At 38.5% G+C, this 23853-nt stretch overlaps 1 protein-coding gene across 2 annotated transcripts in view; it reads right to left on the bottom strand.

Annotated features, from left to right (window-relative positions):
* ACTN2 (actinin alpha 2) overlaps positions 1–18557 on the bottom strand; it is a 70220-nt gene extending 51663 nt beyond the window's left edge. For both annotated transcript variants that reach the window (XM_075495973.1, XM_075495972.1), the window contains exon 1: positions 18203–18557. In XM_075495973.1, coding sequence (XP_075352088.1) covers positions 18203–18328 — 126 coding nt within the window. In that variant the 5' untranslated portion in view covers positions 18329–18557. The remainder of the gene's footprint in view (positions 1–18202) is intronic.
* Between the last annotated feature and the right edge of the window lie 5296 nt (positions 18558–23853).

Here is a 23853-nt window from a genome sequence, read left to right as displayed (position 1 = left end):
CAGTCACTAGGGGAACTTCACCCCAGTTCCTTAATTTTATCATTCACAGGAAACGTCACCAAAGGGATGCATTCACCACACAGGACGTTGCACATGTCTTGCTGGCATTCTGCATTTTGCTTGCATGGAAGAGCCTGGGGAGACCTCAGTCCTTACAAAGCAGGTGGCCTAATCCTATGCGAGTCTAGGGTTTCCTGTAAAACATGCAACCCCCTCCCAGCACTGAATGATTGCACGTCTGTTTTACAGTGCTCACTATTAACAAAAAAAACAGAGTATTTAAATATCTCTTCAAGAATAATTTGGCAAGGCTGAACCCTGAGAAATGTCAAGAAGATTATTGAGCCTTTTGTTACAAAGTGAGTGACATTAGTTCTTTCTTTCAGAGGAGACAACAGAGAAAGGTTATGTTGTCCCATTGGTCTAAAATGGAAGAAAACTCAGGATGCAGCAAGATGTATGGGAAATTCAGTATGGGTCACTGCATGCACTGTCCTCACCTCAGCCTTTTTTTCTTAAGAGAAGAACAGGAAGGAAAGGAAGGAAAATAAGAGGTTTCACAAGGTCTTTGGAGGGGTTAAAACAGTTAAAATATTGCAAAGTTTATTAGGAGCAGGCAGATAGTATCTTTATTGGATCACCCAAGATAGCTGGAAATGACAGAGAAGTTTTCAGGCACATAAGCCCATCTTTACATGTAAGAGAGAAGCATCAGTCTTAAGCATGAAAATTTAGGTAAGTCTCCAGACAACTCAGGACTTTGATGGACCATCGCTATAATGCTACAACAGCTCTATTCCCTGAAGGAAGCTCCTTCTTTTTTCTTTACTGTTAATGACACCCATTTATGAAAGTTTTATAGCAGCAGGCATCTCTAGGATTCAAATGTGTGAATTCTCAAAATACATGTAGTGCCATAGGGTTGTCCGCTTGTGTATTTTTATCAGTTTAAAATAATTCTGCCTATTTAAAATGCATTTTCAATCAGAAATATTGCTATTTTAGAAGTAGGAGCATGTGCAATGTTTAAAATCCCATTTGAAACTAAAAAGTGTTCAGGATCTGTAGCACAATTCTGGTCTAAATGTACTTTTCATTTTTGGAATTTCAAGAATCACTCAAATAAGAGAACCCTGCTCAGAAAAATAATGCAGAAATAAAAGAGGCAAGAGTCCAATGAAAATCTTTAGTAAAAGCATGGGCATGGTTTTACCTTGCATTATAAAAACTGCAAGATATCTTTGCCCATTCTTATCTTTACAATATAACTGCAACCTACTCAATTTGTTAAGGTAAAGGAATTAGAAAGACAAAGGAACTGTCAGAAAAAAAAAAACCCTATTGTCTACTTCTGGTGTGTTCTTTTAATTCTGAATATTTTTTAACACATTCCTATCACTAAGCAGACCAGAGCGGTCTGTGGTAAATTTACATGTGATAAATTTAATAATAAAGGGAGAAACACAGTCTTATAGGTGATAAAAGGTTTGGCATATTTTATTTACGCGGAAGTGGGAAACTTCACTAGACAAGTAGCATCAACTTTTGCAGAATCCGATCTTATATTTAAAAAATTAAAATTCCAAGGACAGGCAAGCAAAAACTTATGTTGTGCTACCTTTCTAAGCCTGCATTTAGGTACATGCATATCCTCCCCTCATGATTTTGCCTATCTAAGCTCTAGCTATTCGTCCTAGTTCCACTAGTTAAACTAGAGTATTTTAAAGGTCTCCCCCACCAGGAATCTACAGAAGCAGACCTCTTTATGTCACATACCTAAGCTGGTTGCAACAGTGGAGAGCTATTTATCTAAGAGAAAAACTAAACACAAAACCATATAAGAACAAAACAAGAGTGTTTAGTAGTCAGAGAGTTTATTCCTACTAATGGTGAGTAATGGCTCACTATTAAGCGGAAGGGCTTATTAAGTATACTTCTGGAGGAATCTGCCCTGAACCATTTCCTGTACTACGCTTTACTTACTAATTTAGATGACAGAATAGAGTGTATGCTTATAACATTTCAATATGACAGCAAAATGATGGGTCTGTAAGCATGTATCATGACAGAGCTACAATTCAAACTAATCTTGCCAAATCAGTGAAATAACTTGAAGAAAGCTGGATGCAGATGAGCAAGAAGTCTGAAGTACTGCCCTCCTCCAGTAATAAATAACTGCAGAAACACAAGATGGAGAACTACTGGCAGGGCAGTAGTGCTGAAGAAGTGGATCACAACCTAACCTGATTAAAAAATGTTGTGCTGTTATAAAAGGCAAATACAATACTGAATGTCTAAGCAGAAGAATGATGTATCAATATCTGAAGTATTTCTTCCAATCTCCTCAGTGCTGGAAACAGATTAGCTGTAATACTGTCCCCTCTTTTGGGCACAAAATCCAAGAAGAATATGGACCAGTTGGAGAGAATCCATGAAACAGCCATGAAAAGAATAAAATTCTAGAAAACATCTATGAAAAATATAGAACCATTGGGTGGGCTTAATCATGAGAATTTTGAAAAGAGAGTAATACTTGTCTCAACCATTTAAGAAGTCACAACAGAGAAGAGAATAAATCAGTTCTCTGTGTTCACTGAAGATAGAGCTTAAGACAAATAGGCATGAGCTTAAACAACAACGAGGAAGATTTAGATGAATTTTTAACTCTAGAAGCAGTGAAGTACTGGAAGAGATTGGCTGGGTATATGTGGAATCCTTCTTCTTGGACATCATCAACAACAAGCTGGATAAAAGTGCTGAGAACAGCATGAGCATATTTGCTTCTGCCCAAAAGTAGGGGAATGGACTAAACGCTTTCCCAGATTCTCCCACTCATACTTTCTATGATGTTCATGGAAGATTCCCATCCTAATTGACATCTACACTGCAGCCTTGAAATGGGAGAATAGGCAGGAAGACCCTTTTTCCTTCCAGATTCTGTGGCTGAGAAGCCCTAAAACTTAGCTGTATATTTCATCCAAAGACTACAAAATAAGAAGTCATTCAGCAGAAAACAGCTCCCTTTTAGGAATCCAAGCACTTGGCATGCAACAAAGCTGTAAATTTTGTTTCTGTCAGGGTGTTCTTTCTGTGGTGATCCCCATTTCCCTCTCCTACTTTCAAATGACCCCCTAATTTCCCTTAGCAAAAAGAAATACAATATTGGAGGAGATTTGTCAGGGATATTGGGGAAAAGAAAGTAGAAGGGTGAAGACAGAGAATAATAAAGAAACAAAGCTGAAGAAATGTAACAGGACAGAGGGAAAGAAGATTCAAAGTCAATAGGCAGAATAGTGTTCACAGAAAGTTAGACATAAACCAAATTAAAATGGAAGTGGATTCAATGATCCATTCTATGGGTACATACATTTCCCAAGGTCTGTAGTATGACCCTGGAGAAGAAATCCTGACACTTGTGCATTCTCCCCAACTTTGTGACAGCCTTTAAGTAATTTAAGACAGGAATTTAAAAAATGTTTTTATTGTCCTAAAGGCTGAGCATTTTATGACCCATGATTCCTCATATGGGACTATAAGCCTTTTAACGACAATGGGAGCACGTTAGCCATAGCTGAGTACTTTTAAGTGTCCCACTTCTGTATTCAAGAATAATGACCATAATATACCCTCCATATCCCACAGCACTATTGTGGGGGAAAATTCACTGATGCTTTTGAGGTGCTCAAACACTATCCTGAAAAAAAGCCCAATAAAGAAATAGTAGCATGAAAGATTAGAAAGCTGACAAAACTATAAATATCTTGTAAATAACAAACTGTAAAATTAATCAAAAAGAGAGCCTACTGTGAACAGATGGAAAACAACACATAAGAATTACCAACATCTTCAGCATCTGTTCTCAGTCATCCAAAGTTAATTCTACATTTAAAAATCAAAGCTAGCTGTTTAGCATACACCAGTTACTTACTACTGTAAATCTAGTTGCATACTAGTTATCCTTCCCTCCTTAAACTTTTACTGAATAATGAAACGTGCCAGCCACTTAGGTATGGAGAAAGAAGTCACTCAGGGAACTGTTAAGAATAGCAATGACTGTGAATAACCCCACAGATGCAATCTGAGAAAGCATTTTCCCATACAGAAATTGTTTTAGCTTTCACCTCTAGGATGAAAAGTCACTGTCCCTACCTCTCACCAATAAGGTCAGTTTTGGGCATCTCCAATGAAGTTGCCATTTCTGGTGGTTTAAATGATGGGGACACCTGTCCCCCCAAGAGCTAAACTGAGAGTATAACTCACCTCAAAGACATTACCAAACAGCCTGCGTGTGTTAGCAACCTTGTCACTCATTCACCTGGCCTGGGTTCAAAACCCTGACCTAAAAGTGAAAGGTTCCCCCCAGCCACACATTCCCAACCAATAAATTAAAAGTCCATCTTCAGTACAAGGTTATCTTTCATCATGAGTTGGGGTGTAAGAGCGATTAGATTATTCCACTCAGAAGGCTTTGCAATACTGAGTCTTTTAATTAATATTGTCACCACCTTGCTAAGCAGTGACAAAGGTCAGGGTTTTGCAAGTCAGCTTTCTCTTGGACGTGAATGACTATTTTTGCAGTATAGTTTGTTTATTCACATCATATGCACGAATCCTTAAAAAAAGATGGTCACAAACAGCATCCAGGCAATACTCTTTGAGAACCCTTTGTCCAAATGGCAATGTCCGGCTGTCTTACAGCAGCCCTGGATAATTCATTCTAGCTGGATGGAGTAATGGGGAACAATCCCTTGCTGTTTGCAATGGTCTTACCTCTTCATTTTCTCTCCTATTTCAGTAACAATGTGCATGACATCATTTACAGTTATACACTACCTTTCTGATGACTCTACTCTCTTTGCCTTTTATGTAGAATAACAGGTATGTTAATACCTTGTCATAACAGAATTAATACCTCTGAATTTTTTGGATTACATGCTATTATTCAATGCATTAAAATACTGAAGATACAAGATTAGCACTACAGAATGGTAAACAAATGGTATAATCTGTGAAGTAAACATGAAGTTCTCAAATTACTAACAAATTTGAGAACAAATTTACTAATTTAACAAATTTACTAACAAAATTTCTGAGTTATAATAGCCCCCATATTAAATTGCTTTCTCTAATGAGAGTGAAAAGACAGACAGTGAGTAACGACTCAACATTTGAGTCCTTGCTCTTCCACAGCTTTTTGTACAACTTCTTTCAAGTAGTAAAACTTCTTTACACATCTGTCCAAAATCTTTACCCCACCGTAGAGGTGAAATGTAAATATGCCCCATGGACTGAGAGTTCTAAATGCAGAATTAGGAGGGCTCTGTTCATCTCTAAAATTGAATGATTGTGCAGTATTTTACAGTCTCACGTACGTTTTGCAAATATAAAATGCTGTAGCACATGAAAGAACTTTTATTTCACAAGCCTCAAAAAACAAATATTGGTGATAAAAGTATCCGTGAATCAACCATATTCAGAACACAGTTCTTAAATGGGAGTAAAGGTTTAAAAACATAACAAAAACAAACAAAAAAAGGGACTAATAGAACAATACAAATTTTGAATAATCTATTTTTTGTCAATGGCTTTTGTTTTCTTTTATTTTCAGCTGTTGATTTTGTATTTCCCTCAAAGGAAAAGTTTATGGACATGTTGATCTCTTTCAATAGGCCATATTGTTTCTAGCATTTAATAATTTAACAATTAACAGATCATGGTAGATTTTTTTTTTTTTACATGCAACACTGCCAAATTTTGCCCTTCAAAATGTCGCGTACTGAAATCTGCAGAAATAGAGAAGCATCGCCCACAAGAACCTGTGCCTTTTTGATAGAGACACAGTACTCCCACACAGCATGACTGGGAGCGTACAGCATCCAGACTGAACCTCTGAGGACTGCCAACTATTTGCATGGCACAACAGTATTTTCCTCTAATAGGGTAACCTAACTTTAGAGCATATTAACCAAATATTCTCTGTTCTAATACACTGCACTTTGCAGAGCTTGAATTTATACTATAAAAACAAGTAATTCTGACATTGCAACCTGAAGTAGTATGGCTATAGCAACTAATATCTTACACAGCATTCCTGATCACTTTACACCACAAAACTTTACAGCACATACCTACAAATAAATCAGTTCACACCCAGTTGTCAGAGCATTAAAATAGATTTGCCACTACACTGCACAAAGTTGAGTGCAGCAAAGAAATGTTGTACACATTTTTATAAAAGCTTTAATGGACTCTATCACCCATGCAATAAAGACTGCATCTTTGCATTTATATAGAAATATATATTCATAAGTGCCTTCCAAAAGATACCTCTCCCCAGCCACTCAGGTAGGACACTAGGGACGTAAGCAGAGAGCTTGCAGAGCATGAAGTGTGTAGGTTCTGTTAAAAACTCCAATGTACTGATACATGCTCCCAAACATCTCTCTCTCATGCACCCTCTCTCTCTCTTGCTCTCTACAAGTTTTTAGATACAGATCTCGGGTGAACAAAATCAAGACAACTCCTGATACTTTTGAAGGCATACTCAATTAATGGAACAGTGAACTATTTGCATTCTGGTGCTTTCTGGATCACTTTTGAGCAAAGTGATATTTGGGAGGTCTCACTGTAAGCACTAGTTAGACAAAGAGCTATATTTAAGGCACACTTTTTGGATCTAACTACTGAAAAACTAAGAAACACAAGGATGGAAAAGATATTTAGTATGTCATGGGACCAAAATATCCAATCAAAAGTTGAACTATTATAGGGTCAAAAGAAATTCACTCATTTCTACATGGCTCAGGAGTTAATTCTGGAGCACCACCTTCCATGCTCAGGTTTTCTACTTCACGAGAGCATCAACAAACTAGAAGGCATCTTCAGAAAAGGATTCACAGTAAAAATGCCAACAGGTTTGGAGGGAACTGTTTCAGCAACGATAAAAGGTTTGAGACCAGCCATTTTTCTAGTTTTTCTCTCCCTCTATATTCTTTTCCAACTGGCCACTTCTTCACTATTACGGAACAAAAGCATAATCTCTGTTACATTTGACTCTCCCTGTGGAGAGTTAAAAACAAGATATAGGTAATCCAAAAAGGGTCTCGAATACTGTGGTGGATCTGCAAGGGACAAATCTGCAGGTGTGCTTTAAAGGTGAAGCCTATGCCCTTTATACTGCCTGGGGCTTTCTCTCAAGTATATTAAACAAAGAACATGCATTACCACTACCCTATCAGTGCCAAATGAACCTTCTTATAAGGAGATCGTACCTCCTGTTCTCCTTTCCAGTCTCGGGTCCTTCTTCCACCAGCTGTGCCCTACAGTGCTTCCTCCTGGTTTCCCAAGAGCTCCTGAACTATCACAGATAGTGCTGGCTAACATTTTTGTTTCAGCAGACATATTTAAATGACCAAATACTATTTAGGATGAGATGAAAGAAACATTCACACGTTATAGTATGGAAGGAACTAAAGGCATGCCCTCTGGAAATAGAAGGATTAATTAAAGTAGGCTAATCCAGGATTTAGTTGACTGGATTTCCAAATGTCTTTCCCTTGCTTTCTCTGTTGATTTTCTTCACCATGCTATCTTTATCCAGTAATTATCTACTACATTGCCAGGTGAGTAAGTAAATCCATTAAAAATTGGTCAATACAGTCAATCAGAGTGGGATAAAAGTATGTTCCTATCCAATTTATCAACATTCTTTAAAACGCTTCCATAATCAGAAAAGCATGTCTTCTGACTGATAAAGCTAAAACAGATTTTGAAAGTTCTTTCAATTCCACACACACCAACACACACATCTTTTAAGTCCCTGACACCAATAAATGATGGGAAAAGTATGTCAATAGTCAGACCCCAAGATACTGACACAGTAAATGTCATCTTTGCACTCTGTTATGTAGTACATTTGAAGATCAAGAAATCTAGTTTCACTTGTAACCTAAACTGAGGTTTCAGTTGAGATTCTTATAAAGAAAGGAAAACCTCATGTATTAAATCCCAATTATGCAACAAAAAGCTCCTCTGTGGCATATATGCCAGGTTACTCAATGAAATATTTCTCAGTGCACAAAGCATATAATCTGTCCATGTTAATTTCTTTACTATCGTAACTGATGATTAAAAAAAAATTCCATTTTGATTTCATGCTTGTTTTAAGAATCTGGTTTTTTGAAGAATTTGGTAGCTTCTGCTGTTAAAGATACTACTTTAACATATTGCGTTGATTTTTTTAAGCTCTATTTTTTTTTTATGAGGCATTAGCTATAGATTAACATTTTCTAAAACATTTAAAATATTCTGTAAGCCAGCAGACTTTCAGAAAAATTCCGGAGTTCCTAAATAATTTTTAGTGAGGGTCACGTTCCTAAATTACTGAGCTTTTCTTAAAAACAGAAAAAAAAGCAAAACATTACTTGGGATCTTTGGATGGCTTGATTATATATGAATATGAAATTTAACTAAGTAACATGTTCTCAAGCACTTAGCTTAGATGCGTAAATAACAAACAATGATGGCTGTAACTGCTGAAAGCATAAACACCTGTGTTTTAGACAGTACAGTGTTTGTGATAAGCAAACTGCTTTGTCAATTAAACACACAGTTCTTTGTTTATAGCATATCTATTCTTAACAGGAGCCATGCTGGGGCCTGTGCTTGGTCATGGAAATGAAGGCCACAGACAAAAGGAAAGCAAGCAAACTTCAGCCTCATGTATGGTGTTTTGTTTGTCTTTTAATATTCATGCCAGATGGATGATAAGTGCATTATACATAATATGTACATGTACAGATATAGGTGCTTGTGCGGCTGCACTGCAGACTACATTACTGAAATTACTTGGGATTAAGAAGTGGTAGGAATAGGGAGGGTTGCTTCAAATTTCTTCAGTGATCTGGTATATAGCAGAAGATTATTGTATCAGCAAATGAAGGGGACTGGAAGTCTATGGATAGGAGTAGAGTCAAAGGTGGTCAGCTGCTCTGCCAAAGAAAACGCGTGGTGGAACTACACTCCAGAGTACAGCTGGAGATGAATTTGGACTACAGAGGTCCTCCATAGCCTAAAGAAATAGGCTAGGAAATTCACCTATTCCCCTAGGTGAAATAATACCTCAGAGCTACACAATCATTTATGTATTTTTTTATTTGTATTTAGTGCAGCTGGGTACCACTTTTCTTCATATTAAAGAGTGCAATGTCTGAAGTCTTGCGGCAGTGAAAAGCTACACTGGTGCCAAGATTAAACATAAAACGGAGTTAAAAAAAAATATCACTTAATGCTAGACGGTGAAGCCTTTCTGTGAGTGCCAAAATAGCAGGCTGATTTTCAGAGGTGCAAAATAGACAGAAGTTCCTCCTGACGTCAGTGGAAATGCCTGGGTGTTCAACGCCTATAAAAAATATGAGCGTTTCCTTAGACACTTAAGGAATAATCACAGATGCTAATTTTAGACTAGGGTAGTCACCTTCTGCAGACTCCTGCTATGGTAGTGGGGGTGAGCAAGGCTTTTCTAGGGGGCAGTTCAGAGTAGAAGCCATCTGCTCTAAATTAGGTTCTGCTAGTTATCAAAGTAAGGGATAGCTGGACTGATTTTGTGTACAGGTTTTTGAAGAGAAATAAGAACAAGCATCGGATTTCAAGTTGAAGGGATTCTGACAGTTAAGACCAGTTGGGAGGAAGCATTTGAAGTAAATGGAAAATCTTACTCATACCAAGTACAGTAAACACTTTCATCTGTAAAGCCAGCACATAGGTATTACAACCACTATTTTGGAGATGAAGAGATGGACAAAGTGATATGTCCTTATAACTCAAAAGCAGGGAAAACTGGGACCAGACATAGGAGCAGCAGCACCCATTCTTGCACTTAGGACACAAATTCAGAACTAATTTTCTCACCTGTGTGCACACATGGAAATTTAAGGTCCAAATATAGAAACTAACTAAACATTAGCCAAACAACTGTCAGCTTCTGCTTCCCTCTGGACAGGCCTTCTAAAGAATGAAGTGTATTTCTACAAGCTACCATTTCAAGTGGGACACCTTCCTAAAAGAAGAACATTGCATTTCAAAGTCTTCTACCTCTATCTCTGCAGATATTCTGTTCCTGCAGAGCAGTAACACCTGCCCTGTAATCCTTTCACACCAGTAGTTTGAGGATTCCTAGGACCATGCTATCTTGATCTGTATTGAAGAGTTACTTGTACTGCCAGCAGGAAGAGCTATTACAGAATATGTACAGAAACAGTCACAGAGGGTGATCATAACATTGTGTTTGCTGGTTAAATGATGTGGAAAGAGACATGTTCTATCTTTAAATACATGCCCAATTTTATCAGGTAGAAAAAGAGCATTGTATAGCACCTGTATAGTTATGATCAGCTTTATGCATCAAGTCTCTCAACATGAGGCATATTTAAAACCAACAAATCCAGTGATATTATAAGAACAAATGTCACACACCCTTGTCACAGCATTTCATGAAATGATGTTCTTCAAACACTGAAGACTTGAAAATCACCCCAAACTACTAGGAATGAAATTTAATTTAGGAGGAAATAGAGTGCTCGATGTGAATACATTCTGCTTCTGCTATCAGCTGAGAGTAAAGAATGCATAGCCATAAAAGACATATTCACTCAGAGTCAGCAACCTTTCACTGCTCGCAGTAGAGGAATACCACATCAGTTACACATTGTTTATCCCGACAATTAGGGCTCGGAAGAAATTATGCTTGGCAGTAAAGCCATCCAAAACAACTCAACTTTGCCAACTGTGTAAACATTTTCCTATCTCTTTGCTTGCAAGGATATAAAATAACACGCAGGAGGGACGTCTTTTGACTTGGGACAAAGCTAAGCAGCACAAATTCCCATCTAATTCTATTTCACTGACATGCTTCTTCCTGCATCAAGTCCACCTGCATTCCAGATACAAATCCAATGCATTTTTCTGTAAGCAGGCTCTGCAGTACGACTTCTAAAATACTACCAATATCTACATTGTATTCACCATTCACAACTAAAGAAAATCCTAATGCTCAATCTCACTGAAATAAATTCAATAGAACTGTACAGTGCAATACAGAAATTACTACCCAAATGAAACATCATTAAATGGATCAGAACTTATGCAACAGTGATTAAATTTATGTTAGGCATTTGGTATCCAATTTTTCCATCATAATGATGAAACCCCTTTTGTCTTATTTGTATGAGGATGGAAAGGCTTTGGTGGACGATTTTAAAGTGTGTTACCCCATTGGCAAAAAGCAGTCAAAATTCAGCTTGCAGAGCTGTCTTAGTTTGATTTGGAAATTGGTGACATAATCACAATATTTTCTTACTGGGATTCATTAGTTCACAGAATATACCTGAGCCCTGCTTTTGCTTGCACAGGGCTACAAATTGTATGACCATGGATTCCCTGTTTACTGCAGTCTCAGGGCTGAAGATCCTCAGTGCTCTTCCAAGCAAACACCTCCCATGCCTCTCTCTCTTCAGCTCTCCAGTGACCCAGACACAGATCCACAGCAAGATGCAGACCTCCCATCCCCAAGAGATTATAGCAAAGTCCACTGCTTAACACACAGCTTTTCTCTAGCTCTTAAGCACCTTGGTTGCAGCTTATGGAAACCCACTTAGATCCATACTTTCTTCCAATCCTTATTGTCTTACTAATTGGATCAGCGTATCTGCAGACATTTTACTATACAAATTTCTGGGAAGGCTGTGGTGTGTATCTGTAAGTGCAGGTAGGAGGAGCCTTTGCTTCCCATTATGAAATTGTTCTTACAATTTCTATTCATAACCATACAGTTCTGTTGCTGGCAGATATTTGGGGGTGAGCGGCAATTAACAGCTGAATTGGGACTGTAGGAATTATCCTTTTGACAACACTAACAAAAGCATGCAGAGCCTGGAATGGGTCAACATGGAGAGGGCCATTTGAGTTTAAATAGCAAATATAATATTGAGTAATATATTGATTCTTCGCACTTAGTATTGATAAAGAAAACCTTCCCATTTGAAAAAACTACCTCCGTAAACATTTCTAGTTAAGTGAATTTCATAATAGCTTTCTTTGAATTTTCCCTCATACACCAGCACCACAGTATTCAGGGCCATCTTTAGCTGCACACCTTATTGACAGTTTCCAAGACAGAATATGAAACACACTGACAAAATATGATCGTTCCACTATCCTTTCAGCGTGCTCCTCTCAAGCACCATTCCATGCAAGTAACATCAGCAAGAGGAATTTAACATGTTACTATTTTAACAAGTACTAATCTCTAAGAGGCCAATCGTACAGAACAAGCCATAAATACATCCCGTATTTCTATACAGAGTCCCTCTACCCTCATGGCAACTCTTCATAGGACTAGAGAAACTGCAACTCCATGTCCCTCTGTTGCATCAGTGTCTAATATTTTAGACAGCTATAGTATATGCTGAAAAATCAAGACATGCTGTTGCAGAAAAAAAAGAAGTCTGACCATTGACTACTAAGTTCTGAGTCAGACCCTATATGGGGCCATCTACCACTGAGAAGGTCACTTAAAGAGCACCCAATTTAAAAGGAAACGAGATATGGTTTTTGTGTGTGTTCTTAATGCTAGAGGTTTTGGCATCCACTGTTTGAAAAGAAAATTCTTGATGCACTTGGAGGAGAAGCATTTGGCCTTGGAGTTCTGAAACTTCATGTCACGGTAAGGCACACTCTGCATCTATAGTGGCATAAATCCTTTGGCAAGACCTTGTTCTTCTATAGAAGATAGTCACAGTACTGGCTGAATACTAGGAAAAAAACAAAAAAGTCTAAAAAGGTGAAACTGTTTGCTTTTCTAACTATTAGTAGTAATAGAAAATCCTGCATTTCAACTTACAGAATTCCCAAGACACCTACGTCATCCTAATGCTGTGCATAAAAGGTAAGGGAGGCAGAGAATTGCAGTGTATGACTCAGTATAGCACATGATTTTCCCACTATCATTCTGCTTTCAACTCTGGAGGATTTTCCTCCTAACAAATTAAATCCCCTCCTGAAATTAGTCCTAAAGCTACTCAACCCAGGACCCCCATCTTTATACGAAATATCCAACTGTTAACAGGTAAGTACTAGGAATAAGTAATGAGAAGGCTGATACTCTCTTAGAAAGGAGCATACCTTTTGCCTCCCTCACACCTCCTACATTCAGTGCTGGTTCTCATCCAGACCCTGTTCATGTCGCTCACTTGCACAGGGGAATCTCTGTGCCTTCTCAACAATCCCACTGGTATTCCACATGGGTAAAAAGTGTCACCTCATTAAAAATCCTCAAGAGATGGATGGTTTCTCTGTGTGCTATGGGAGCATAACCCCAAGGCTGATTATTCAAGGAAAGAATTTTGCATGGTCAAAAAAAAAAAAATTCCAAACAAAAAACACCCCAAACACTGCCCCCCCAAACCCACACCCAAAACGCCAACTTTTATTATTTCCAGATAACCTCAGTAAAAGAGCAAGACCTAGGCTGGAATGCCCTGTACACACTGTAGATATTGCTATATTCTCCATGACAATGATTTCAATCCAGAGCCTGTAAGTTCATGAGGAGTGGTTCTACAGTACTGAATTTTGCTGGTGGTATCCAGCCTCTCCTGCCAACGTTTTTCTGCCTTACATTTATTTTTCATTCATTCAGGCTTGGTTATTTCTCTCCTCCTCTTCCTTGTTGAAGAATGAAGCTGTTTCCTTCCTACTTCATCTGTCTTCTCACTCACCAGTAGACTTCTTCCAGGAGGAGGTTTCTGATAAGAAATCAATTTAGATTTGATCCATAGAAGACCACACAAACTTCAGAGTGAATCTGGGACAGTGACTGTAACTTTATTGATAGACACTGAAGTCAGACTGAACACAAGGTCAATTTCTCTTTCAGGCTGCAATGAACTGCTCAAATCTGCTGAACTTAATGAAGTTGCAGCAACACTAGAAAAAGAAGGATGTTGTCCATAATTCATAGTCCTGGTAGCTTCTTCCAAATAATTTGCCATACATGTGGCTTCCAAATGCATTTTTCTTATTTGCAAGGACAACAGGAGGACTCCAGCCAAAGGAGGTAATGCAGATAAATCCTTATAGGTCACACTGAAAATGTAATCTGATATGCACTGCTGAAGACTGGAAAGCCACAGCTTCTTTCCTAAAGAACCTTTTCCAAAGTCCCCACTCATGCATAGCATTCAGTGTTATCAAGATTTGCATTCGCAAAGAGTGCAATATCAAGGTAAATAAATATTCTGAGTCTTATTGTTTATTCTATACCAGTGTAAAAAATCATCAAAATGGTCAGAAATTACATTGACACCTACATTAAAGCCCTTCTGCATTAACAAAGCGGTGGTATCAGGGCCATACAGCAAGCTAGAATAAGATCATTCATCTATAATAATACCAGTAAGGCAAGGAGTATGTTTTCAGTTCTTTCCTTACGTGTTAGTGCAACAGTGTCAGAAACATGTCTGAATGACTGGAGTAGACCCATATGAAATAAGTGGAACCAGTTTAGTGCTTTACAATACAATACAACTGTCCTGAAGAAGGGATCACGCCTGTTTCACAACCTTCAGATCTTTATTCTGAAGGCTTAAGACTTCCTTGAAGAACTAACAAACCACATTTAATGTCGAAGTTTAAAAAAGCACGCTGCTACAATAAAGTATTTATAGCAAAAGTTACAAATAAGAAAGAGCACTGTTTAGCACACAGCTCACTAAGTAGGGTTGCCAGTTCAAACACATTGCCAATAAAACATTAGCATTTTGAGTAGCATTGCTGTGCTTGGTTTCCTAAGCTAAGGGACACTGCATTTTTCTGTGTTCCTTTTAGTTAAACTGAGATATAGGCTAGTGAAAACTAAAAGGTTTGTGGAGTTTGTTGAACTTTTTTTGAAAACTTAAGAAATAAATTAATCATGGAGAGAAGAGAAATCAGGTTTTAAGTCTTCCACTATGAGCTAGTATGATTTTTACTTCCACTCCAGTCCAGCAGGGTAGAGATTGAAAGACAGCTCATCACTAGTCTGACATACCATAGAACCAACCACTTCTATCAGTTGTTACAAATATCACTGCTGTCCTCTTTTTACCAGTGGGAAAACTGATGTCTAAGGTGAGCTGACCTTGCCTAAGTTTACAGAGCAGAGTAAAGAAGAGAATCCCACCCCCTCTGGCCAGACTGTTTGATTTCCAATACTTTGCTATTTCCGTGTAGTACTGAAGAAACAACGGGCCACTTTCATAGATCTTTCAACTACTTTTTAAGCATATGTGGCCAATGAAAGTGTACTGGGTCAAGGAGCAGATTTCAGAAGTTACCAATCTCATGGTTCCCATCTACGTGTTCAAAAGGCACCAATGCTGTAGTTCTCTAATTAGTTCCTACTGAAGACAGCATGTCCATCCAAAATACAATTTTTTTGTTATTTAGTCTTTCTTTAAAGTTGCTGCCTGAAATTTCCAACCATATGATCCTCTTTAAATTTTTACCAATAGTGTCTAATGCAGCAAATGGTCAAATGGTTGTATTTTCTTGATTTCTTGATTTGACACAGGCTAAATGTCACCCCAACTAAAGCATTTAAATTGTTGTTCACGTTCAAAGAGATGAGGTGAGCTACAACTCAGCTTCCTTTCCTATAGTGTACTTCATATTTATTCTGACATCTGCAACCACCAAGTAGCTGGATTACAGCAGACCTTAATACTCTATGAACCATGGTTATAATTAGGCGTCACATCCATTGTAATCCTATGGACGTCATCATGTGTTACCAGCATCTGCTGACAGATCTCATACCAAGCATATCACTGAAATGGCAAGTCTGGAGAGGGCAGCCCACAATAGAAACAATGGCATTTATTTTTGGTTTGTTCCAAGACTGCCTAATAGAAAATATATGCTGCCAACTGCCAGGGCTCCACTGAGATCACTTTTCAATATTATATTACCAGTTAGAACAAAGATCCGTGCCCATGTATCTGCAATCTTCTCCTAATAAATAAGGAAATAAAGAAAGCATTTTCTGCGGCTCTTAGCACCAATTAGAAAAAGATAGAAACCTTGAAATTTTATAAAGTTTTATCAGGCCCTTTATCATGAGAGTACTTATTTTTCATGTAATAATAAATTCAGACTCCTTTCCAAGACAAGGAATGAGGATCCCCTCTCCTAAATTTTATTTAAATGTGGTATCTCTTTAATATTAAAACTATGCCCTGGAACTGGCAACATAAAGTAGCAAAGCCACAATCTCTCTACTCTATGGAAGTAAAGCAGACTCTGCTTTAATTTACCAATGTGGAAACCTGACTTTCTGCTGAAGCGCTGTCTGTTTGGAGGAATGGAAACAAAAAATTTGCTATGGGGTCTTATACTTATCCCTACTCTTCTGTAAAAGTCAAGAGACTTACTGTAAACATAAGAAAGCCTACAGAATCCAAATTATCTTCATTTTTTATCATTTATCTGCATTGTAGGAAAACTGCATTAGAGCGCTGACTATCTAGTAACCTGTCCATTATGTCTTTATTTTGAAAACAGCATTCTCTGAAATGCTGGACAATTGAATCCTAATCAGATGTAACCACGACCTGTTTCGGCTGAGCAGTTTCAAATCACTGAAGCACTTAAGCACTAAGATAATTTCCATTCTCATTATAAAACATAAAAGAATAGTTCACTATCTAAAGATCGTAAAATTAAAACAAATATCAGTGTTGATGAGTACAGCTTAATAATTGGTTAGGAGTTGCAGCAGCTGGTAGATCAAGAAAAGTGAACTTCAACCTAGCCCAGAACTTCTCCCACTATACGTGTCCAGCAGGATACAAACAGGTGTGAATGTAGGAAAATGAGTAAAACCAGCTAAAACTCACAGAAGGAGGAAGGCTACAAGTAAAAACTGAGAGGAAAATATTGGCTTTACTGATTTTAATGGAAAAGCAAACCCATTGGCCCCAACAATTCTAACAGCTCTTACTTTTATAGTTTTTATAGCTGCTGTGACTGTGACAGTGGGCTAGATTCTGTCTTCAGATATAAGTTGCAACTTCTGCTTAAGTTTTTGAAGTGAGCTGCTCACCTATACCAAAAAGCATATTCAACCTTATTGTCTAGAGCACTGTTTCTCTCCCCCCCCTTTTTTTTTCATTCTTGTAACCAGCAGATAACCTTTTAATCCCAGATCTGTCATCTGTGACTTCAACATCACCTTTTACATTAGGAAGTAGCAAATCTTTTACAATATTTCATCACTCTCTTTTCCATATGCTGCTTAAAACTCGGTGTTCTGAAAGTAGATATTGCAAATATTATTAAAGTACCAAACCATTGACAAGACTGCTGATGGGGTTATAATCTCTGCCTATGTTCAGAAAAAGAGCATGGGCAGTACTTGCTGGCATCATAGTTTTCTTACACCTAAAAGGCAAGAAGCATTTCCTCTACAATGGTATATTCCAAGGATTTTACAGACGTGTTTTTTCCCAGACAGTGAATTGGCATGTGGGAACCTAATCATGAAATACAGTTTTCTAAATCTAGTCTGGATATATTTCTAGTCAATATTTTCCTTGTCAGATCATTCAGTCAGAATTAAAAGTAAATTCTAATAAGAGCTGACGCACAAGATGACAATTTCAAAAGCAATTTCTCAGTCTACTCTCAGAAATATTGCAAACTTTTTTTGCATACCAATTTTGAACCATATCATTCGTCTCCCTGTTTATAATTGCAATTTACTGTTTTTGAAAAGCAAACAGGCACACACGTCAATTCAGAGTCTGCTTTCTGAAAGGAAGATGCAGGAAGTGAAGTTAAAAATTACTGAAATACTAATATATAAATCTAGAGGTACTGACAGAATATTTCCAGTGCAATATAAAAAGAAACTCCTGACTCTCATAAATTAGTTTCATTTTACACAGGTTTCACTTAAGAATCCAAAAAGTGAATGCTTTATCCTCAAAATATGGCATAGCTAATATATATTATATACATGTTTTATACGATGTAAAACATATTCTCTTACAAAATTAGAACCCTTTACTGCACAGCCCTGGCAATTCCAGATGCAGCATGGCACTGAGAGAGGACATCATCCCACACAGAAGCACATACACAGGCACACATCACTTTATTTCCAGACCTTCCTTTGCTGTTTCTCCCATGCTGGGTCCAGGAGCAGGTCCCTGTCCCATTCTTCTTCTTGGGTCATGTACTCATCTTCTTCGTAGTTGTAGGTGTACTGCATGTTTGTTTCTATCTGGTTCATGCTGTTCAGGCTACCCGGGGATCAGCTTCAGCTGCTGTGGCTTCTACTACGTTTAAATATATGTATGTTTAGCTTATTTACTTGCTGATGGGTTGTAGGTAGCAGTGTCTTTTTTCTTTCTTTTTTTCTTTTTCCAAGGTGACAGGGAGTGAATATTGATGAGTCTTGCTGAGAGCAGAGGCTGAAACTGTCAGGTAGGTGCTGACCTGTGGTGACCGTCCTTCCCCTCTCTCTCGCTGCTGCTGCTGCTGCTGCAGGTCCCTGCGGCTGACCCTCCGGAGAAGCCCAGCGCGGCTCGTTGCAGCGGCTTATTATCCCCGCCGGGCTGTCACGTGGGGCGGCGGCGGCTCCAGCCCCGCTCCAGGCGGCGAGGCGCCCGCAGTCGGGCCGGGGCCGCCAGCACGGCGGGCGGCGCAGGCCGGGCAGAGCCGGCCAGGAGCTCCGCGCCCGCGGGCGGCGCTGGCGCCGCCGCACCCGCAGCTGCGCTGTTCCTGTACAGGGCAGCGAGACTGCCTGCAAGAGGGGAAGGCTGACCGGGGGAACTCTGGCCCAAAATTACTGTCTACTCGTCTGTGTGTCTGTCGTTCCTTCCAATTTGATAAAATACCCCTTTTTTTTTTTTCCTACTGACATCTATTTCTACTTCTCAAGACCCGTCTATGATTTGCTGATGTAGTTTGACATTGTTCAGCATCAGCCCAAAGCCTGTGTGGACCCTTGAGTCACTTCACACTTTCCTTTTCGGATTAAGGATCACAAGAGCCAGTGCAGACAAGGACACCCAAGAGATGAAACAATTTCCAGTGGAGATCAGGCCTGGAGTTAAACCAGAAAGTATGGAAGCACAACTTAGAAAAGCAACATATATCTTTTTCGTCCAGGAAACACGTTCAATAGACCTCAAAGGCAGGCACCAAGAAGCACATACAAAGGCCTGTGGAACCAGTAACTTTATCAATGTGTGACAGGAACCATTTACCCGTGCTTGCCACAGAGTAAAATCTGAAAAGACAGCACTGAGATCGAGCATCCTGGCAAGCATGTCCCCTACCTCCCCTGTCACATCATTTCAGTTGCCCTGGTGACAATGTTTCTTCTGGGAATGGGCAAGTTTACTATGTTCTTCATGTAGCCAGTCATTAATGCCTGCACCTATCATCAGCCAAGGCCATCCTCTCTAGCAGTGTCCACACTGGATGCAATTCGAACCTTACTTAGAAAAAGAAAATGCTCACCAAAGCCGAGCTTTTGGAAGCCATAAAAGACAAAGTCAAATATAAGGGAGAACTACGTTCAGTAAAGGCAACCATAGGTCTCTAAGGCAACGTGAATGACTAACCAGAATAATTAACAGCTAGACAGCATATGTCCTCCACTTCGTATTGCTAACTAAAGCTCTGCTTTCTGCCAAGTCGCCTTCTATCCCATAAGTCTATGCAATTTAGAAGAACATGCATACATGCACAGCTAATAACTACCCATTAGCTCAAAAAAACTTCATAAATGCAGCACAAAGTTTGCAAATAGGAATTCAGAAGAGGATTGCAACATTTAATGCAATCTTTGGAAGTTCAGATTGCTTTGACTGATGTAGATGCTGCAAGATTATCAGTCTAAAAATCAAATTCCAAATCTAAGCAGCAAAGTCAGAACCACATGCTTTTCATCTGCTCAATGCAAATATTCTCAAGGTTGCCATATTTCCATCTATACAATGAAGCAAATGTTGATGAATGCTATGCCTAGGATTTTTGTTCAAGTGCAGATGAGCATTCTCTTAGGATACTCTCAGACAATATGAAACAGCAATTACAAACCAAAATATTTAATTTATGTACACATTATGCGTATGCTGGTGTGATTTGTGTGGTTTATTTTTATAGCTGGGTAGTCAACTGTGGGTTGTGATACATGTCCAATTTCAATCACCTAAATGACTATTTAAGCCTTTCAGGTCAGTAAAACCATTTCTTCTTATTCACTATACACAGTACAGGAGAATTTTCTAGAGGAAAAGCAGGAAGAAGACAGAAAAGTCCCAGAAGTATACATGTAAAGCTGTAATGCTCTGAACCAGAGCTGTCTCCTGTGCAAAGAGCTTTCCTGCACTGACAAGACCTGTGACCTTTTATGCACTACCTCATTAGAGGTGAGCCATTGGAAACAGCTTCGTGCCTTTCCTCGGTACTGCCTTGTCTGGGGATCTACGTGGATGAAGTCAGATGGTACCACACCACTCCCTGCTGCGCAGTATACATGAGCCTTATGGGTACCGATGGCTTCATACAGGCAGGTACTAGTTAAAAGCCACATTCTATTTGTTGGCCCTTGTCCTGTAACACGGGCCAGAGTGCCTGTGTCATGAAATAAAAACTGAGGTGTTATGACGACAAAGAGTATCCGATCACACTGTGGATTAGGACTGGAGTCAGATCCATGCCTAGATTTCTGGAAATCAAAGGGAAATCTACCCAGATTTTCTAGAATTCTGGAAGAAGTTTATTAAGTTTTTTCATAAAATAACTGGATTTGCTCAAAACATAGCTAGCCACTGCTGCAAAGGTACTGTTAATTTTTTCATGTTTACTTGGTACATAGGTAAACTTAGGACTTTCATAACAAAACAAATAAAGCAAAAATGTCATCATTGTTCCAAGGAACCAACAGCTAGAACCATAGTATCTCTCAGCTAGTCTGAGAGATCAAAAAAATCCAAGTTAATTCCAAATAGGAATAAACCCACATTTTTCTGTAAGGGGCAAGTATTTTGAAATACACTTTGGGTAGGTTATGGTAGTTCATTTTGGATGAAAAAAATATTTCAGAATGAAAAATCTAACTTTTTAATTCTGAAAATGTCAAAATAGGGGTCTTCAACTTCGTCAGTGTGCATTTTGAGAAAGTTGGGCTTTTTACCTAGGAAACAGGAAGCTAAACAGAATATCCCCATTTTAAACAAACTGCCTATCTTGATGGAATCTGACCTGTTTTAGGTTCTCTAAATAACTGCTTACTACCCCTTAATGAGACAGCATGAGTAGGCAGGGGAGATATTTATAGATAGAGCTTTAGGAGGAGTATCTGGTATTTTGTTTACTACTTTAATTTAATTTTATAAACGAACTGTGTGTATGGTAATGAGAAGCATATGAATGGAGGTCCGTAGTGGAAAGAGAGCCAAAATGGAACTCTGACGCCAAACTTGAAGTGGAAAGGGAGCTGCCTCTTCCAGCTCACCTAGAGAAAAGGAAAGCTGTGCCCAGCAGAGTAGTATGAATAAAGCAGTGTGCTTCTATCAGCTTATTCCCACATCAGAGGTAGGTTAGGACTATCCCCACTAGAGCTGGCAGAGTCACACAGCTACAAACTATGTGTGCCTAAGCAGAAAGAAAATCAAATCAAAACAGAAATAAGCAAGCTGAGCAGGAAAGAAAGGACAAAAGTCCCAAGTAGAAAAAGAGGGAGAAGCACAGCGAACCATACAGGTATGGAATTTTAAGCTGACATGGCAAGGTACCTGAGAGCCAGCAGGTATATTTGAGGTAGAAATGACACAGATTGCTTACAATGTGGTAAGACAAAAAGAATACTCATGATTGCGAAACAGATTAAAAGAAATAAGGTGGCACAGGGAGATCAGAAATGGAGATGGCAGAGCTGAATTGTCCACTGTTTTTATCTTTTATTTGGCAAAAGGTGTGCAGTTGTAGTTCATGCTAACATAAATGCTAAGTAAGGGCTTACTCAGGAGAATGCCTTTACCTCAGGAGAACACTGTGGCAACAAGGTATCATTTCCCATGCACCAGGAGCACCAAGAAGTCCAGAACTTTCCTAACAGGAGCAGCAGGTCTGTGGGTAAACTCACTCAGTATTCTTTTCCACTTAGGAAGGATCTTTGAATTGAAGACCACCTAAGCGAAAACCTCCTGGCACACATTGCATTAAGATCCTTGAGAATCAAAGGGCTTTTCTAACTAAAGGAAGCACAGTTTTCACCTCCTGTGTCAACCTTTATCATTTTTTTTTTTTATGAAATGGAAATTGTTTCGCACAGTTTATATTTAACATCCATTTGCTCCCCAAAAGCCATCATATTGTTCTTTCAAGAACTCACTCCTCCGTATTTTCACTGTTCATCAGACTTTCAATCCCTTCAGCCTCCTTCTTATTCTTCCCTCTCACAAAATCCTAGAATGAGTATAAAACCCCAACTTTTTAATAAAACTTCAAAGATACTGAACACTGCAACAATGTTTCCCCAGATCATTCTATTTGAACTTAGTGAAATTTAGAATAGGAAATTAGCCAGCTTCCTCTACTTAAATAATCACCTGTGAAACAATCAACTAATGTGAAAATGATCACCATTAGTTTTCAGCTGTAACACTTCTGTGTAGGAACACAATAGTTCACATCTGCCAAAACTGTCTCAGAAAGGCCACGGGAAGATAAAGAACCTTATGAAAGCTCAGTAAGTCAGTGAGTCTTTAAGCAATCATCCTTCCTTAGGCACAGCCTGTTTCTTTGTGAAAAAGAACAGCAGGATGGTTTCTCAAGAAAGAAGTCAATGCAAGATAAAAGAAAATAAATTCAAAGTGATTGTTCTCTTGTGTAAACTGTTAACAGAATCTTAAAAGAGGGATCAAAAAGCCCTTTTATTCTCAAAGCACGTCAACTGTTGCTTAAAATGTACTTCTGCTTGTAGCAAATATCCACTAGTTTAAAGCGTAACCAACAAAAGTTTGAATTATTTAAAGACGACTGATAATTTAGATTGAGCCAAAATGTTGGATTCTATTAAAACTTATGCATAAATTTCCCAAACAAAGCTAAGCAGAAAGGTGGGGTGTTATAAAATGTATTTATTTTTTATTAGAGTTTGGGAGAAATAACCCTTTTTTTTTCCCCCAATATGATAAATACAACCCACCTTGTTTAATGTAAGAAACACACTATTTTGTAAGTTCAGAAAAAACCTAAGGAATTACATTCAATATGTAGAGATAATAAACATTAAACTCGCTTCATATTCCTGAAATGAACACATACAGAAGGCAGGCAGAAAGAGAGCAGAGAAGAGAAGCATACATCTGAGAACAAAAATTCTGATTTTGTCTGAGCTAAAGAAAAGCACTGTGGGCACTGAGCATATTAGCCCTCCCACATCTAGCAGCAAGAGGCACAAACTTGCACTCTGAAAAATCTCCATGCTACTCATGCATGGGGATATTAACTACATAGAAGCTAAGTATACATTATAATTATTTTTTTTTTTAAAGTATACTATTTCAAATGACAGGTTTGGAAACAAAAATGGAGAAAGAGCTGAAAAAATGCATTGCTGGCTTCATAGTAACAACTGACATTGTCAGAAGATCCCAAAGTGTTTCATCAGCTATATATAGAGACGACTTACTCTGTCCCTGAAATTCAGCCATGGATGAAGTGTAGCAAGAAACATTTATAGGACAGACAAATACAACCAAAGCATAGCTTGGGCTTCAGGAGTATGGAGAAAATCCT

The sequence above is a fragment of the Mycteria americana genome, chromosome 3 (genome assembly GCF_035582795.1).
Source record: "Mycteria americana isolate JAX WOST 10 ecotype Jacksonville Zoo and Gardens chromosome 3, USCA_MyAme_1.0, whole genome shotgun sequence".
Classification (NCBI taxonomy): domain Eukaryota; kingdom Metazoa; phylum Chordata; class Aves; order Ciconiiformes; family Ciconiidae; genus Mycteria; species Mycteria americana.
Note: the sequence above shows the minus strand (reverse complement) of the source record. Positions and strands in the feature narration are given on the sequence as shown.